At 38.9% G+C, this 20103-nt stretch overlaps 1 protein-coding gene across 2 annotated transcripts in view; it reads left to right on the top strand.

Moving 5' to 3' along the window:
• The window catches only part of FSHR (follicle stimulating hormone receptor), a 185699-nt gene that overhangs the window by 62729 nt on the left and 102867 nt on the right, over positions 1-20103 (top strand). For both annotated transcript variants that reach the window (XM_055540049.1, XM_055540048.1), the window contains exon 2: positions 10347-10418. In XM_055540049.1, the coding sequence (XP_055396024.1) occupies positions 10347-10418 (72 nt within the window). The remainder of the gene's footprint in view (positions 1-10346; positions 10419-20103) is intronic.

The following is a 20103-nucleotide window of genomic DNA, read 5'->3' as shown; positions in this document are numbered from 1 at the left end:
TCATCCTCTGTCATCCCCTCTCCTCCTGCCTTCAGTCTTTCCCAGCATCAGGGTCTTTTCTAATGAGTCTCTTCACATCCAGTAGCCAAAGTATTGGAATTTCACCTTCAGCATCAGTCCTTCCAATGAATATTCAGAACTGATTTCCTTTAGTTTTGGCTGGTTGGATCTCCTTGCAGTCCAAGGGACTCTCAAGAGTCTTCTCCAACACCATGGTTCAAAAGCATCAATTCTTTGGTGCTCAGCTTTCTTTATAGTCCAACTCTCACATCCATACATGACTACTGGAAAAATCATAGCTTTAATTAGATGGACCTTGAGATGGATTATCTGGAAGTTAAACTGAATAGAAGGTCAATGGGAACTGAACATCTGGGCAAGCGGACTTTGCCTCCTTTAGCCAGCCTTTTGGCTAATATGCAGATAATCGCCGTGGCTGGGGCTCTGATTTGCAAATTTTTCTTCTATCTCAAACTACACCAAAAGGAAAAGCCAAATTATCCTCTCTGCCCTAAATTGCTCACTGTCAGCTTGTGCAGTGAGAACTAAATAACAGGGGAGAAAACAGGAACAAGAATGTTTTATATTCCTTCTCCCATTTAAGCTCAGAATACATTTCTCTCATGGATAAAGGTCTACAGAGAAAGATTTGGGGAAGACACAGAAATCATAACATACTGATCAGAATGGATTCAGTAGGGTACAACAAGAAGGACCTCTCTTCTTTACTGCCACTGCCAGGCAAACCTGCTCCACTGACTTGTCTTCCCCATCCCAGATGAAATTCAGGGCAGGTGCCATAGCTGTGGTACTCTCATAAATGTCATGAAAGTCCAGTGTCAACTGTTCTTCAAGGTCCCCTCTTTCATCCTATTTAAAGCCTCCCTATTCCACTGCTCAGAGTAGTTCTGCGGGAGCAGTTCCTTCCTCCTACTGGCTTCTGGAAGTCCACTCCAGACAGGTTTTCTTTTGGGGTCTGGTCACTCTTCAGGCAAGTCCATTCTTTTCAGGATAAGAGGCCAGTTCCTTTTGGCTGGGTACAGGCCTAGCTTCTGGGAAACCCACACCTTTGTCACACCTCTCTCCCAAAGCAGCTGGCCATTTCTCACCTTTAGAGGCCAGACTTTAGTCATAAGCCAGGCTCTATATCACCCAGATGTGCAGGAAATGAGAGACAAACTCCTTAATTAGTTCTCCTAATACCTCCCACATTTGGCTAAAGGTGAAGAACAAGCGTCTCCTGCACACCAGGAAAGAAAAGTACAAAGAACACTGACACCTCTATCCCAAGAAACCTCCATGACAGCCTTTGCAATCCCAATGAATAGTTGGCATTTTCACACACAGCCTGAAGGTGGGTAAAGGGCTAAAGCCAGCTGAACCAATTTCTCTGTATTTTACAGAACATCTCACATTACACATGACATAGCACCCCACATCTAGGCAGTTAAGACATGCCAGGATGTGGAGAATTTTTTTTTTTTTAAAGTCCAGTTATATAAGGAAGCCAGCTCTTCCTACCTTCCCACCTCTTCCTTCCTGCTATTCACTGCCCACTGGTTTCATGACTCATGTGGTAAAGTGAAAAATACACCCAATTAGATGCCCAAATGATTTTGCCAGTGAGATAGTCATCTCCTGGGTCATGGTAAAGAGCCAAATCAAGTTAGCTATACTCTTTTTTTTTTTTTTTTTCCCCCAGATTATTTCCTCATTTAATTCAATCCATCCCCTTGGATAGTTTTCCTAAACACATTCCCAGAAAGTTAATTAGGGTAGCAGTCTGACCTAAAGACTGTGAAACACAACAACTCTTGGCATTTCGAGGTTAGGATGATGATCAATTTCTTTTTGTATACCCTGTGCCAAGCTGTTCTCACTTTAATTTTTTAAACTCATGTGAAATTCAAAGAACACAGAGAGCAGTGTCATTTACACCTTGGGCTATCATAAAAAGGCAGTTTCCTCAAAAAGAATATTGGCTGTTTTCCAAACTGCCAGAAAGCTTTTTATGAGCTCTTTTAAACTATTCTCCTTTAATCCACAAAGAGGAATTAAATTTGGCCAAGGGTGAATCGACCACCCAAGAAATTGTTTCTAACAGAGACAGTTCAAGGGAATCCTAAAGCTTCCCCATTTCAGAAAAGTAAAAAATGAAAATAAACCCCACCCATCCCATTTATCATGGAAGAGACATGAAATAACTTGCAATACAGTGAAGAAAATTTTCTTTTTGGAGTCATATTGATGAATTGTATATCTTTACAGAAATTGTTCAGGCAACTTTATGCCCCCTTACAGAGTGTGAAAGTTGCCATCTGACATGAAGGGTATGATGATATTTTTAAATAGCTCTCTCTGTTTAAAAACAGGTGTAAATAAATGATGCTGGGGATATGGCCTGGTGAGAATTTTAATCTTGAAAAACTAATTATGAAATATTTCAAGTATGAAGCATAAAAAATGATTTCATAAACACTCATAAAGTACCACTCAGCTTTCCCAAATCTTAACATTTGGTCAAAATGGTTCAGATCTTTTTGAAAAACACAAAATACTTTAGAGTTGTGTTTCACGCCTTTTCCTTGTCACAGAGGTAAACATGGTGCCGATTTTGGTGTTGTCATTCTCAGAAGTTTCCTTTTGATAAATCTGTATGCATCTCTAAACATATTTTGAAATATGGACCTTATTATTATTCAAATATGGTGACAATATTAGCCGTTCAGTCGTGTCTCTTAGAGACCCCATGGGCCATCAGGCTCCTCTGTCCATGGAATTCTCCAGGCAAGAATACTGGAGTGAGTTGCCATTGCCTCCTCTAGGGGATCTTCCCAACCCAGGGATTGAACCTGGGTCTCCTGCATTGCAGGCAGATTCTTTATCGTCTGAACCACCAGGGAAGCCATGGGTCTTATTATTATTCGAGTATGGTGAAGCCGTTATATTCACAATTCCCAAGAGAAAGGGGGCCTGTGAGGAAGCACCAGGGTTTGTCATGTGACAAATGGAGCTGGGGGAAAATAGGCAAGAGCTATCGTGGCTCCCAAGGGGAAAAAAACAGGGTAAATAGGTTTAGGATTGGCTAGTTTAAACAACTTCAGGGGACTCTGCAGTGTAGGAGCTTCCCTAGGATGATTAGGGTAGAGAAACAGAGGCTTAGAGTGTAATGGCCCCTAAAAGGAAGTGGTGTGTGTTGGGGGTGGTTGGGGCAAGGGGGTGGATTAGTTCGTTTGCATAAGAAACACACACTCTGAGGCCAGTAGTTTGCTGTCTCTAGGAATTAGCCCTGGGAGCAGCAGTCCTCCAGAATCAACAAACCACAAGTTCTCAAAACACCAAAAATACAGAATGAAAAAAACACGATTCATACAAAACAATAAACGGGTTTATTTTGCATGTTGTTAACCTTTATGAAAATCATATCATACTGTACATATTGCACATATAATTCACTTTTTTCCTCAACATTCTGCTTTCGGAATTCATCCAGATTTTTTAATGTAGCTCCAGCTAGTTTGTTCCTTTTCACTGCTTTGTAATTTGGCTTTGCATCGGTATATCACAATTGATTATCATATATTCATTCTCTTGTTTATGAGCATTTGTCTCCAGTTTTTTTTTTTTTTTTTTTTTAACAAATGATGTTGCAGTGGTTAATCTTTTACCTGTCTCCAAGTGCATATGTGGCCAGGAGATGAAATAAGTGGATCCAAAGGCATTTGTTTCTTTGACTTTAATACATTTTGCCTAGTGGCTACTGAAAATACTGGTAGCAAATTATCCTTCCATCAAGAGTGTAGAAAATGTCCTAATATTCCACTGCCTCACTAGCACTGCTGCTGTGAAGTAGTGCTTACAGCGTTTGGCAATATGATGGTATTTAAAGGCATCTGATTATTGTTTAAATTTGCATTTTCTCAATCACTAGTGAAGTTGAGCATCTCTTATATGAATTGCCTGTTCTTATCTTTTGCCAATTTTTCTATTGGGTTGTTTGTATTTTTCTCATTATTTTGTAAAGTTCTTTGTATTTTGGATGCTAACCCTTGTTAGTTGTATGTGTTGCAAATATCTTTTCCCAGTCTGTTTCCCCATTTTATCTTTGTTTTTGAGAAATTTTAAGTTTACTATAGTCAAATCTATTAGCTTTACAATTTTGGTGTACAATTTTCATATCTTTTTTTTTTTTAGTTTTTCTTTTTAGTTTTTTTTTTTTTAATTTTATTTTTAAACTTTACATAATTGTATTAGTTTTGCCAAATATCCAAATGAATCCACCACAGGTATACATGTGTTCCCCATCCTGAACCCTCCTCCCTCCTCCCTCCCCATTCCATCCCTCTGGGTCGTCCCAGTGCACCAGCCCCAAGCACCAGTATCGTGCATCAAACCTGGACTGGCAACTCGTTTCATACATGATATTTTACATGTTTCAATGCCATTCTCCCAAATCTTCCCACCCTCTCCCTCTCTCACAGAGTCCATAAGACTGTTCTATACATCAGTGTCTCTTTTGCTGTCTCGTACACAGGGTTATTGTTACCATCTTTCTAAATTCCATATATATGCGTTAGTATACTGTATTGGTGTTTTTCTTTCTGGCTTACTTCACTCTGTATAATAGGCTCCAGTTTCATCCACCTCATTAGAACTGATTCAAATGTATTCTTATTAATGGCTGAGTAATACTCCATTGTGTATATGTACCATAGCTTTCTTATCCATTCATCTGCTGATGGACATCTAGGTTGCTTCCATGTCCTGGCTATTATAAACAGTGCTGCGATGAACATCGGGGTGCACGTGTCTCTTTCCCTTCTGGTTTCCTCAGTGTGTATGCTCAGCAGTGGGATTGCTGGATCATAAGGCAGTTCTATTTCCAGTTTTTTAAGGAGTCTCCACACTGTTCTCCATAGTGGCTGTATTAGTTTGCATTCCCACCAACAGTGGAAGAGGGTTCCCTTTTCTCCACACCCTCTCCAGCATTTATTACTTGTAGACTTTTGGATCGCAGCCATTCTGACTGGTGTGAAATGGTACCTCATAGTGGTTTTGATTTGCATTTCTCTGATAAGGAGTGATGTTGAGCATCTTTTCATGTGTTTGTTAGCCATCTGTATGTCTTCTTTGGAGAAATGTCTATTTAGTTCTTTGGCCCATTTTTTGATTGGGTCATTTATTTTTCTGGAGTTGAGCTGTAGGAGTTGCTTGTATATTCTCGAGATTAGTTGTTTGTCAGTTGCTTCATTTGCTATTATCTTCTCCCATTCTGAAGGCTGTCTTTTCACCTTGCTAATAGTTTCCTTTGATGTGCAGAAGCTTTTAAGGTTAATTAGGTCCCATTTGTTTATTTTTGCTTTTATTTCCAATATTCTGGGAGGTGGGTCATAGAGGATCCTGCTGTGATGTATGTCGGAGAGTGTTTTGCCTATGTTCTCCTCTAGGAGTTTTATAGTTTCTGGTCTTACGTTGAGATCTTTAATCCATTTTGAGTTTATTTTTGTGTATGGTGTTAGAAAGTGTTCTAGTTTCATTCTTTTACAAGTGGTTGACCAGATTTCCCAGCACCACTTGTTAAAGAGATTGTCTTTAATCCATTGTATATTCTTGCCTCCTTTGTCAAAGATAAGGTGTCCATATGTGCGTGGATTTATCTCTGGGCTTTCTATTTTGTTCCATTGATCTATATTTCTGTCTTTGTGCCAGTACCATACTGTCTTGATAACTGTGGCTTTGTAGTAGAGCCTGAAGTCAGGTAGGTTGATTGTTACACTTCATTTAAAAGTTTTTAAGTATTGATTTTTCCCATTTAGATTTTTAATAAACCTGGAATTGAGATATTAATATGATGATAAAGATTTTATTTTTATCCACAAGGATAATCAATAGTTTACACATTTATTGATTAATCCACATCTTCCTCCATAGATTTTTAATGCTACTCTCTCACATGTCATTTTCTTTTGTTTAATTGTCTATTCTATATTTGTTTTCTTTTTGACTGGTCTACTATTTAATCTCTGTCAATACCACAGCATTTTAATCACTATAGTTTTATAAAAATCATATCACCTATTATGCCAATTCTCCCAATCTTGTTTTACTTCTTCAAAATTGTTTTGGCTATTCTTCAAACTGCTCTTCCATATGAATATTAACCAGCTAGTCAATTTCCATTCACATGTATCAAAAGAAACAACAAAAACTATTATGTCTTATATGGGTCTTGCATTTCTGTGTTAATGTGGATTAAAACTGATATTTTTACAACAGTGTGATTTCCCTTAAACATAAGTTTTATGGCCATTGATAGCGATATACTTTAAAATAATATAAGAATGAAAATTAAGTGTGTTAATTATACAGTCTGCTACTCAACTAGACTTTCTTATTAGTTCTACTACTGATCTCTTAGGTTAGAGTTTGCTTTATAGACAATTATGTTATCTATAGACAATGACAGTTTTTCATCAATAATCTTTTATATTACTGTATAGGCTAGGGTGCCTAGTGCAATACTGAGTGGAAGATGCAACAGCAGGCATCCTTGTCTCATTTCTAATTGTAAAAGGAATACATTTCATCACTGGGTATGATGTATTTATTGTAGTGGTAGATAGATTTTACTCCTTATCAGATTAAGAATATTCTTCCTTTTTCTTGTGTGTCAAAATGTTTATCATAAATGGACTTGGTCAGTATTTTTTTTAGTGTTCCTTATTAAATAGGTGAGCTTTCCAACCATTTAAACCTACCTAGTCAATAAAGTGGAGAAGGCAATGGCACCCCACTCCAGTACTCTTGCCTGGAAAATCCCATGGACAGAGGAGCCTGGTGGGCTGCAGTCCATGGGGTCACTAAGAGCCGGGCACGACTGAGCGACTTCACTTTCACTTTTCACTTTCATGCATTGGAGAAGGAAATGGCAACCCACTCCAGTGTTTTTGTCTGGAGAATCCCGGGGATGGGGGAGCCTGGTGGGCTGCCGTCTATGGGGTCACACAGAGTCGGACACAACTGAAGCGACTTAGCAGTCAATAAGGACTACTAATTTCTTTGTTCACTATTCCTTCTTGTTTTTGAGCCTTCCTACTGGATTAAATTATTTTCTAAGGGAATTTTTTTGCTAAAACTTTGTTAAGGGTGAATTAAACTTTTCTAAAAGTCTTTTTATTTTACCCCCACATTTGAATGACTACTTCTGGGAATGGGACTCTAAACTGGCAGTTATTTTCTCTAATAATTTTGAAGATATTTTTACCAAGCTTTCTAATTGTATTTTTTTTTCCTTTGAAAATAATGACATTTTTTCTTCTGTTTGCATTTTTAAAAAATTCTTTTTTGGCTCTACAGTTTTAATTCACAGGTATCTGACAATGGATTTATCTGTTTCCCTTCCTGAGACTTGTTGAGGTTTCTGAATCTGAGCATTTATGTCTTTCATAAATTATGGAAATGCTCCAGATGTTATTTCATTGAAAATTGATGTTCTCCACTTTCTTTCTATAAAGCACATATGATAGATAGGTAGATAGATAGGCAGGTAGATGGACAATGACACACATAAATAAATCTTTGCATTCCAACTTCCATATTTCATCTCATGGGATCAAAACACAAATGCTTTGTCTACCAAGTCCAGATACCCCTCTCCCAACTCCTTTCCTTTATCCCCTCCTTCCCCTGACACCCCCAGAATACACTGACTTCAATTTACCTTCTTAAAATTCTCTTTGTATTCATGACTCCAGTTTCCATCTGGTATTCAGTTATTTTACTCTAGGTCCCTAGACATTTCTTATACTTTTTTATAAGCTCAGCTATGCAACTGAAACAATATTGGCTATGTTTTACATAAGACTTCTGGGTGATCTTTAGTGGATCTAATTTATAGCCTTTCAGGAGATGGAAGACTTTAAATCTTCAATAAGATTTAATTTTATTAATTAGTTTGAACCACTTAATACAGGAATTAGACACTGAAAATTTTAGAATATGTGCTTGATACTAAAGTTGAATCAAAAAGAACTATCTAGTTGACTCATTATCAAGTAAAGTCAATTATACAAGATTCCACTCTTTGCATGTCTTACTAACTAGTATTTACCTTAGTATTTCAACTCCCTTGAAGTTTTAGAATAAATACTTTAAGGCAATTTTATTCTTTGCTTTTACCAGTTTGTTTTCATAATTTTTCTGTCTTGTAATAAATAGGAACAAAAGGAATTTGTCTATTTTAACTAAGATTAAGTGAGTACATTAAGAGAATATGAACTGACCTTGCTTCTTTTTAGATGAGCATTCAATAAGTTACATTGTTCCAGAACCATTACACTCAACCCTAAATTAGATCAAATACTTTCATAGAGACTATGCTTTTAGCATAATATGATCTGATAGTTTTGAGACCCAGGCTCAAGCTCACACACTCCTTCCAACCTCCCTCATATATATTTATTTATGTACTATGGGAGTTTTACATTTTAATTCTTGTATAACATTTATAGTTGTTACATCAACTGTATCCCACATCTGTTTTCTTGTGATTCCAAAGCTTCTATTTTTTGCCTTCCCATGTATATAAAATCCTCCAGAGCAAGATCAGTACACAGAATTCTCTCTCATGATTCCTCACCCTGGAACTGGTGAGGACATGGCAACGAAAGGGAAACAAACAAACAAAGTGGAAGAAAAGAACTGCTTGCCTGAACAATAACTTTCTGAAATAGGAATTTCACTAATATCAATTTAAAAAAATAGGAGACTAATGTAAAGGAGGTTTGTGAAACTATTCAAGTCCACACTGAATTCCCACTAACAGACTGCCTTTCAGAAGGAAGGATTATAGTAGGGGGAAAACCAAATCCCTATTAACCAATTGCAAAGCAAGGAAAGAGAGGGAGCAGAAACAGTATTCCTGTTATAGATTCCCAAAGAGTCACTTGTAATTCTACCCTCAAACCTAGAACTCTCAGACTTCAATAGCCATTCAAGAAACATTTTTCTGAATATGTGTCATACACCATTCACTGTTCCAGGCATTTGGTATACAGCAGTAGGCAAATCAGACAAAAATCCCTGCCTTCACAGAGCCTGCATTCTAGTTTGGGGTAAAAGATAAGTAAGTATATTAATATATAAGTAGATAAATAAATAGAAGATTAAACATATCAGAAGTACTATGAAGAAAGCTAAGGCCAATGGTCTAAGTTAGGGAGGCTGTCATTTTAAATAGGGTACTTAGGGAAAGCTTTACTGAGAAAGTGACATTTGGGCAAGCAGCTGGCTGAGGGAGCAAGCCAGAAAAATATGAGAGAAGAATTCTCCAGGAAGAGAGAACTGCAAATGCAGAAATATTAGGAAAGAAGGAACCTGGCCTGTACAAAGAATAGTAAGAGATTACTGTGAAGAGAATGAAATAATCGTGGTGTGAGGTGTCAAAATTGAAGTTAGAGGATCTATGGGAAAGGAGAGTGGGAAGATCCTGTAGGATCCTGAAGGCCATTATATACTATCTATTTTTTTTTTTTCTCCTAAGATGAGAAGCCATTGGAAAGAATATTGAGGCAAGCATGAGACAAATTTTTCCAGCAGAAGGAAATGGCAAAAGCTGAAGATGGATGAGGTTAAGATTTTTCTAAGATGGGAGAAATTAAGGCATGTTAGTATACTGATGGGCAGGATCCAATAAAGAAGAAAAAGTAGGTGAATGAAATGTATGAAAGAAGGGGGAAACTGCTGAAGTGGCTACCTTCACAAGGCAAGAAGAAAGATATGATGTGGATCAGAGGAGCTGTGTTTTAGTCAGGACCCTGGACAGCTCACCCATAGTAACAGGAAGTGGGCCAGGGTGTATAATAAGCCTAAGTGCCAGTGAGAGGTTAACTGGGAGCCATGTGAGAGCATGAGGACATTCTCTTCTGCTGGTTTCATTTTTTTCTGAAGAAAAGTCAGCTGAGGACAACAGGGAGGAGGTATTGAAGTTGGAATAGAGAAAAAGAAGGAGACTCACATAGGGCTAAGTGGAGGCAACATGGAGTAGTGATGAATAGAAGGCTCATATCCTAACTCTGCCACATATTAGCCATCTGACCCTGGGTAAGTTTTTTAACCCTCCCTAAACCTCAGTCTCCTCTTATGCAAAAGAGGGATAACAATAGTGCCCATATCACTGCTTTGTGATATGGGTGAAAAGAGATCATGAGGAAGCAATTATAACCACTACCAAATGGCAAGCACATAATATGCGTTAGCTGTTTGTTATCTGCTCTTATACCTTAGGCACTCGATGACTAGTCAATGAATGGATAGGTTGTGATATTTTATGTCCACTCTCTTTCCAGGAGGTTTGTTCTCACCAAGCTTCGAGTCATCCCAAAAGGAGCCTTTTCAGGATTTGGAGACCTGGAGAAAATGTATGTACCCGAGGAGTGTGGGGGTGCTTTGAATGGCTATAGGCAGCAACCTCAGATCACATCTAGCATGATTCTTTATGCTTAGGAACTAGAATGACACACCAAGCAAAGGTTTTGCACCTTGTCCAATTGCGTTTCCTTTCCATATTTCCTATACTTGTGGAATCTTTCAGCATGTGGCCACTGAAATAGGCGTAAGTTCAATCCAAAAAATTCTCACTTTTTTGGTGCAAAATTTGGCTTCCCTGGTGGCTCAGATGGTAAAAAATCTGCCTGCAATGCAGGAGACATGGGTTTGATCCCTGGGTCAGAAAAGATCCCCTGAAGAAGAGAATGGCATCCACTTTAGTGGATTCTTACCTGGAGAATCCCATGGACAGAGGAGCTTGGCAGGCTACAGTCCATGGGGTTGCAAAGAGTCAGACTGGGCTACTAACACCTTCACTTTCTTTCTTTTGTTCCCAAAGTACCTGTGAGTGGAATTTTTATAAACCAAAGCCTATTTTCTCTGCTGACATTCATTATTTTTAAAGAAACTCTCTATTATTACTGATTAACTTTTAATTAACAGCAGGGACTACCATTTGGGCTTTAGAGATTTTGTGGACTTCTTGTCCCTAAGCCATGCTGACAAGTGGTAAATGACAGATAAACATTCAGAAGTATTGGGAAAGTTTAGAGCACTGAAGACGATTTCCTTTGAAAAGAGAAGACTTTGTTAATGTAAATATTTGTGGGTTTTTTTTTTAAGATCTTCAACATTTGAGTTTTATTGGACTAGCTTAATGTATGGGTCTCCTCAAATAAGCTTTTATCAAACTGGGGTACAAAGTAACAACAAAAGAAAAAGCAGCAAATTCTTTCATGCTTACGGTAACCCACTCTGATTTGAAGGTATTTGATCCCATCCCCCAGGCTTTAAGAAATGGAAAAAGTATTTTTCACCATAGTAGCAGCCAGAATGGAGAAGGCAATGGCACCCCACTCCAGTACTCTTGCCTGGAAAGTCCCATGGACGGAGGAGCCTGGTAGGCTGCAGTCCATGGGGTCTCTGGGAATCAGACACGACTGAGTGACTTCACTTTCACTTTTCACTTTCATGCATTGGAGAAGGAAATGGCAACCCACTCCAGTGTTCTTGCCTGGAGAATCCCAGGGATGGGGGAGCCTGGTGGGCTGCCATCTATGGGGTCACACAGAGTCGGACACGACTGAAATGACTTAGCAGCAGCCAGAATCCAGAACTTAAGTGCCAGTAAGTACACCAATAGATTAGATGGATTACACAGAAGGGAACATTTTTTTCATTATAAGAATAAGCAATACCCCTCCCTCAGTTATATATGTTTTTCCTTCTTTAAGCCAGTAAATTTTTATCTTGATTCTTTCACCTGCCTTTTATTTTTTTATTTTTTATTTTTTTAAATTTTATTTTATTTTTAAACTTTACATAACTGTATCACCTGCCTTTTAGAAAGAACACTTGCCCAGGTCTGAGGAAGTGAGAAAGAAATCCATTAATGAAAGAAACACAAAGCAGAGAGAGTAGCAACGTATTTCAGTGGTTAAGTCACTTGCTTAGAAGAGGTTGGTCAGAATCCTATGTTTGAGTGTCAGTTTTAATATAAACTTAACTGTGTCACCTTGATTAAATCAGTTTATCTCTGAGAGCTGTGGTTTCCTCATCTGTATATCAAGGGAGGCGTTTCTATAGTGTGGGATGGCTTATGTGATCTATATGCAAGCGTCTCCCTGTTGGACGGGAGCCCAGTTTAAGACTTGTGGTCTTCAGGGTTTACCTTCTTGAAGACATTTAGCACGCACAGGAATTGCAAGATGGGGCACTCATCTGAGCAAAGTTCACCAAGGAAAACAGGAAAGGAATAGTGTAGGAGAGTTTTTGGCTCAACGTGTATTCCTGGATGGATCAGCCATTACCCTGCCTGGAATTAACAGAGATTTGATGATGATTGGGTAGGTCTTGGCCCTTCAACCAGTCTGCAAAATTGCATAGAAATCATTCTAAAGACAGCAATACCAGGTACAAAATATTCACTTTTAATATAATTAAATCCAGAAAATGTGACTGAGCCCTCATTGGGAGCTCAGCCTCCCATGAGAACGTCCTCTGATGACAGAAGGTTGATCCAAGCTGACATAGCAATAATCCCAGAGACAGAGCAGTTGGTTTTGAAACTCAGCTTCCTCAGTCACAGCATGTCCATTTCTACCACGTGCTTTTATGAACCAGCCTGTACTGACACAGATGCCAAAATAAATAAATAAATCTTATTTTTGCGGTACTTTTCATGTTCTAATAAAGCATTCCTGAGTAGAGGAGCCAACACTGAACCAAACTCTAACAAACGTCTGAAGCGACTTAGCAGCAGCAGCAGCAGCAGCAGGCCTATGCTCACCTTCATCCTTTGTCTCACCTTCTCATCTTGGTCCCTGATGAGTTCAAATCAGATCTTTCCAGATCTCTCTTCTTCATTTATTTTATTCTTCCAGTTTTTAACCAGTTTCCTGAACTTAATAACTACTGGCTTCCTTTTCAATATCTCCCTCTCCACAAATCACAAAAGCCCTTTCATTCATTCTGCATGTGTAGCCTAGTTTCACATACGCTTATTAAAAAGAAGAGGGGAAAGCTTTCTGGATAAATCCTGCCTTCTTTCTCTTCCCCCTTCCTATCTTTTCCTCATCACTACCACTCCTCTGAAAAAGCAGCCTGCATTCTGTTCAGCCTTTCTGTTCAGTCTCTCCTCACTCCTGTCCAATTGCTCTTTGACCACAAATTCTCTAACACTGTTACATTATTCTATCAAAGGTCCCAATAACAGCCAAACTGCCAGAACTGATGACTTCTACTTTGTCCTCTTAGCACCTAACTGACAGGTAGCTTCTGATTACACTGACCATTCATGCCATCCTTCTCATTACTCTTTCCCCTTTTGCTTCAGTGACACCTCACCCTTCTGCCCGCCTGCTGAACACCCCAAACTACGCCATAACCAGTTCTGTCTCCTTTCTTATTCATCAGCTGCCCCTCAAAAGTTCAGGTATTCTGGGGCCCCATTTTTTGGCCAGTTTCTTTCTTTATACTCATACCTTCAAATCATTATTTATTAAATAATGTCTTACTACCGGGGCTCCTAAATCTGCATCTGCCTAAACTCACCTCTCCTCTGAGGCCATACTTTTTGCTTTGAAATGGAGAGATTCCTCAAGATCTACCCCTAAGTGAACCGCAAGTGCCTCATATTCAGACAAACTCTTTATCTCTATCCTTAAATTTCTGATCTTCTCATATTGCCCATATTGGTATAACATCACCATCTGCTCAGATTCCCAAGCAAGAAAATCCTGTGACTCACATGCCTTCTCTCTCCCTGCTATGCAGGTGCTCTTCCAGTCCTGTTGACCACCCCTCACAAATACCTCTGGAGCCCTATTATCTCATCTTACTCCTGCAGCTATGAGGTTCAAAGTCACTTGCACAGCCTACTGCATAAGGCTACTCTGTCCCAGGTCCAGCCTTCTACCAGTCTGCTTCCAGACCTGTCTTGCTCAAAGTCCCTTGCAGAAGAACTTCTAAGAACCATAAGCCTCCGACACAGAAATCAAAGCTCACAGTGTAGCCCACACTTTCAGGCAGGAAGATTTGCCATTTCCCAAGCACTGCCATTCCCAGATATCATATTGCTTATTTAGAATGTGACGGCTGGTTCATTGGATAATGCCTGGCACATAGAGAGACCAAAAAATAGGTACAGGTAAATGTATAAATGAACAAGTGAACAAATATATTTTCACTGCTCTTGTATAGATGCTGTCCTTCTACCTAAAATTCCACTTGGTAGAATCCTGCTTGTCCTCCAGGAGCTGGATCAAATGTTTACTCCCCTCCCCCACTGTAAGAGTAGAGCCTTTCCAGAACTCTATCAGTGCTTCCAAACCATAATCTTGTGCTTGTGGTAGCAACAGCATATTTATCAGATTGTATTCAGAATTTACAGGTTTCTTCCACATCCCTGAATTACTATTTAAGAGCAAAGCCAGAGTGTAACTTAACTTTGTATTAAGTACACCACCAAGTCCTGTTGTTTTTAATCTCCTGATTATACTTCTGACCTATCTACCCATCTTCTTCTCCAGCTACCATTGTCTTTCCCTGGAAAACTGCACCAGGCTTCTTCTTGTGCTGCCCCATCTATCTTCTACATGACAACCAGAGTGATATTTTCTAAATTTATACCTAATCATGTGTATACCTGTACACATACACACACACACTACATACTTAACTGCTGCTCTGAACATAAAAAAGAAATTAACATGAAAGCAACCTAGATGTCCATCGACTGATGAATGGATAAAGAAGTTGTGGTACACATACCCAAAGGAATGTTATTCATCCCTAAAAAGGAACGCATTTGACTCCATTCTAATGAGGCGGATGAACCGAGAGCCTATTATACAGAGTGAAATAACTCAGAGAAAGAAAAACAAGTATCATATACTAACGCATATATATGGAATCTAGAAAGATGGTACTGATGAACCTATCTGCAGGGCAGCAATGGAGACACAGACATAGAGAAGAGACTTGTGGACACAGTGGGGGAAGGAGAGGGGGGATGAATTGAGAGAGCAGCACGGAAGCATATACATTACCATATGCAAAATTAGGTAACCAGTGGGAATTTGCTATATGACACAGGGAGCTCAAATTCAGTGTTCTGTGACAATCTAGAGGGGTGGGAGGTGGGAGGGAGGTTCAAGAGGGAGGGGACATATGTATAACTATGGCTGACTCATGTTGCGATTTGGCAGAAACCAACACAATAATGTAATTATCCTCCAATTAAAAATAAATAAATTTAAATTAAAAAGAGACAGAGAGAGAAGCAACTAGAACAGACCTCTCACATTTTCTCCTTTGCTCTGCTAATCCCTTTTTCAGTTCAGTTCAGTGGACCATGCTACACTGCCCAACATGGGCCTTGCCTGGCATGTGCTCTTCCTTCTGACAAGAACTTCTGTCTACTCTGTCCTCTTAATTTAGTCAGTTCCTTCTCCTGCTTCAGATTCCCACACCAGTGTCACTTGCCTAGGAAGGCCTTCCCTGACCTCCTCAACCAGGACAAACCCTCCCTACTAATGTAAAACACCCTCCTATCATTAGTCTCTATGTGGTGACTGCCACTTTAGCACTCTAGCACTTTTTTATGCCATAGTTTAGTTCATCTCTGATTCCCCTAAGCTCCATGAGCACAAGGACAGGACTGCTTTCACCCATTACTGGATCCACAGCGTCTCTCTGCCCCAATCTGTGCTACAATAAATGTCTGATAAATGCATGAATAAAAATGACAAACAAATATAATTAGTTGGAGAGAGAAACTACCTAGATACAAAAAAAAAAAAAATACTAATGGAATGACAGGAATGATAGGATAAATAACAGGAATATTTATCACAGGAATGATCATAATAAAAAACATAGGAGTTGATAGACATGTAAACACTGGCTGAGACTCTACTATGATCTAGGCATTTGTATAGCTATAGTTTAAAATATGACCCAGGACACAAAGGCACAAGATAATATGTGCAAAATAAGCGATACAAACATTGTATTTGTTTGGGCTCTTTCTGTTGTGTGAGGTCAAAGAAAATAAACCTCAACTGGCTTAAGGAAAAGAAGGGAGTTTAATGGCTCATTTAACCTGACATTCGGCAAGAAGGAATGACTTTAGAAACAGCTCTATTCAGGTTCAATGTCCTTAGGACTCAGCTTCTCCCCCTCTCTCTGGTCTCCCTTCACTATGGTCATTCCAGCCCTGAGCCCCACCCTTGGTGAGAAAAAAGCAGTAGCAGTCCTGCCTTCAGACACTGTCTCAGGTTCTACTCAGGGTGAAAGCACTGCCCTTTTTCCTGCTCAATCCCACAAAAGTCTTAAGATTTAAGTCTGACTTGTTTAAATCACACAACCATCCCTGGACCAACCACAGCAGCTAAGAAAATGTGATGTTCAAATTGGCTGTGACTTGAGTAATGGGCTCCATTCCTAGAGCTGAAAATATCTACCCCAGCCACGGGGATTTGAAAGTGAGGAGGGAGATTCACAAACAAAACTGAGTCTATTGTCGGAAAAAAAATAAATAAATAAGTGAAGTCTAGATCCTGGTAGTTGAGCAAACGATGAATGTCAAAAAAGAAAACTACTCTTCTTCTCGTCGTAAAGAGAGAAGGCTCTGTAGCCTTGGTGGTTGTGGATTTGCTGAGTTTGATTTGTCCCCCTTCCACCTCCTAGAATCACTGAAAGAATCCAGTAACTCTGCCCCAATCTGTGCTAATCCATTTGTTCATTAATCCAGTTTAACCCACCCCTTCTGCTTCTTCTATAAGAAGTCAAGAGGGAACCGAGTCTTTTCGCAGAAGTGGAGCAGGAGCTTCTCTGTTAGAAGTGAACTGATCACTGTCACACCTTAGCTTTTTTCATCAGCATCACTATCTCAAACCTCCTGACTCTTCACTGCTTTGGGACTGGCTGGGGGAAAAGGAAATCATTAAACTCTCTGCAGTGTGAAGTGGCTTTGCAAAGTGCACTGTAAACTGTTTACATTGTTTTTAATTACTTTGGAACCATATGTCAGCTTGGTATAAAGTGTGAAGATCACACTAAATGGGGGTGGGGGGAGGAGGTGACAATGTGGTGATTTATGGTAACCAGAAAATTTGTGTATGGAAATGAGTGCTATTTAAAAACACATCTATGTGGTATTATAACACTGGAGGGGGAAGAAAAGCCAGTGTATAACAAAATATCTTTGAAAATAGGAGCATGATGAATATGTAAATGAGACCAATCAACATCAGCTGAGATATGGTATATGCAGATGAGACGGCAATGAGCCAAAATGTGAAACAGCTCCCAAACCATAAATATGAACCATATAAAATTCGTTTGAAATATTCATCATAACATAAGGACAAAAAATATAATCAAGTGATTTATTTGCATATAAAAATGAGAACACTAGTCTGACACTCCAGCCTCCACTCCCAGATCACTGGGGGAAGAAAAGTTAACAGAGGGGCTTTTAGAGGGAGAGATTTATTGAATGAAAACTGTTACAAGCATACTAAAAAAGCTGAAGATCCTCCCAATTCTATATTCCTCAGCCTCACTCAGCACAGATAAACAGAAAGGGGAAAAGCCTGGTAACTAAAATACTAATGGCACCGGGGCTAGAAAATTTGGGTTCCAATCTGCTTTGCCTCCCTAAGCACTTCCTTGTTAGATAACTTAGGCCTCCTCTTACTCTGATCTGTGATTCTGAGAGTTAATGAGCAAAGCAGCCTTGAGTCCCACTTACTGAAATAAAGCAAGAAGGAAAGACTGATGATTCTACAAGCTCCTGGTAAGAAACTGGTGGCCAGTGTTGGAGTAGCTGGACCTCTGAATAGAAACAGGGAATCTGAATCCCCGGGGGGCAGGGGTGGGGGGGAGTGGTCATGAGGTTCAGGTTGTACTGCACTTTACAAACCCCTGGGGAAATTTTAAAGTAATCTAGAAACTTAACTGTCACTTACAGGGACTTTTCATGCTATTTTTCTAGGGTAGGGCCAAGCACTGATCATTTTTTAAAACTCCCTTGATGATTTTAATATACATCCACAGTTGAAACCCACTGAGATGGATGATATTTAAGTCTGAATCCAATTTGTAGAAAGAGTATTCATCACAAATGTATAGTGTGTCTATGTGGTGTGGCTTATGGAGCATCAACAAAGGCGACATGGCAGGAGATAAGATCAGAGAAGAACCTGGGATAAGGTCATGGAGAAACTTGTAGGCCATGAGGACAAGTTTGAGTATCACAGTGAGTGTGATGGAAATTACATGGGTTATTTTGAGCAACTAAATAAAACTATCTGACTTAGATTTGTCAAAATCCATTTATGTTCACAGGTTTTGATTTACTAATATTTTGTTAAGAATTTGTGTGTCTATATTTGTAGAGATGTTAGTCTGTATATTTATTTTCTTGTGATTGCTTTTTTTGGCTTTGTTTTAGTGATGCTACAGAATGAGTTGGGAAATGATCCCTCATCCTCTATATCTTGAAAGAGTTGATTACAATAAGGAAAATAATAGTTTTTTTTCCACAAATGGTGGTGAAGCAACTCGGTATTCATATAGGAAAAAAAAAATACAACTCAACCCTTACCTCATGTCATATACAAAATTTATCTCTAAACAGATCATAGACTTAAATGTAAAAGCTAAAACTTCAAAACTTTTGACTTCATCAAAATAAAATCTCTGCTCTTCAAAAGTACAGCTATCAGGAAAATGAAAAGCCAAGCCACAGGCAGGGACTAAAATATTTCCAAAACACGCTCTGAAAAAGGACTTGTAAAAAGAAGATATAAAGAACTCTTAAAAGGGAAAAAATGAGTAGATGAACAATCTAATTAAAAATGGGCCAAAGATGAACAACAGAAATGAACAATAATGATGTTCAACATCAATGGTCATTACAGATATGCAATGTAAAACCTTAAATACCACTGTATACTCACTAGAATGGCTAGAATTAAAGACTGATAGAGCAGGCACGGGTGAAGCCGTGGAATGAATGAAATGATCCAACGTATCTCGTAATACTGCACAATAGTACAACCCCTTTGGGAAACAGTTTGACAGCTTCTTATAAACTATTTATCCAAAAGAAGTGAAAACATATGTCCTCACAAAGCCTTGGTCAAGAATATTCAAAACAGATTTATTCATAATAGCCCAAAACTAAAAACAATTCAAATATTCATCATCAAGTTACTGGATAAACAAATTGTGTTCTATTCACACAACACAGTATGAATAATAAATAAAAAGGAATAAACTACTAACGCAGTGACATGGCTGGGTCTCAGGCATTATACTAAGGCAAAGAAGCAAACACAAGAGAATACACCATACATCAAATAACTTTATTTATAAAAAAAAACCTTGAAGAAATAATATACCCAATCTATGGTGACAGGAAGCAAGCACATCAGTACTTGCTGGGGTAAAGGGTGATGGTGGGGATTGTCTGGGAAGGGGCACCAAAGAAACTTTTAGGCTGGTGAACATGTTCTATATCTTGACTAAGGTGGCTGTTACAAAATACATGAATTTGCAAAAACTCCTCAAACAGCTGAAATGAGCACATAGAATTATTTAAGTTACACTTCAATAAAGTTGATTTTCTAAAGCCAACAATTTCTCAGCACCTATTTGGGGCCAGGTGTTTCAAACAACACAACTCAGTGAATCTGCACTTTACAAACAGGGAAACTGACATTCAGAAAAGGTAAGCAATCAACCAGCCTCAGAGTTCTTTTGTGGTAAAGCTAGAATTTGAACCCAAGGTAATCTGGCCCTTTCTGCTGCACAAGGCTTGCTTTTTGTTGGTGTCTACCTTTTCCCAGAATCATGCTACCTTACTAAAGTAACAAGTGACCAAGGGGAGGATTAAGGCTGTAAAAGCTCCCTGTGATGTTCTTTATAAGTAGAAGAGAGGATTTCTACTGCAAGAGAGACACAAGAGTGCCTAAGCACTTGAAATTTCCATAAACCAGAACCTAGAGTCACTTTCTACTGGGACAGTTATAGAGGAGAAGAAACCTC

This window comes from Bubalus kerabau, chromosome 11 (genome assembly GCF_029407905.1).
Source record: "Bubalus kerabau isolate K-KA32 ecotype Philippines breed swamp buffalo chromosome 11, PCC_UOA_SB_1v2, whole genome shotgun sequence".
NCBI lineage: Eukaryota > Metazoa > Chordata > Mammalia > Artiodactyla > Bovidae > Bubalus > Bubalus kerabau.
This window is presented reverse-complemented; position numbering and strand designations above follow the sequence as displayed.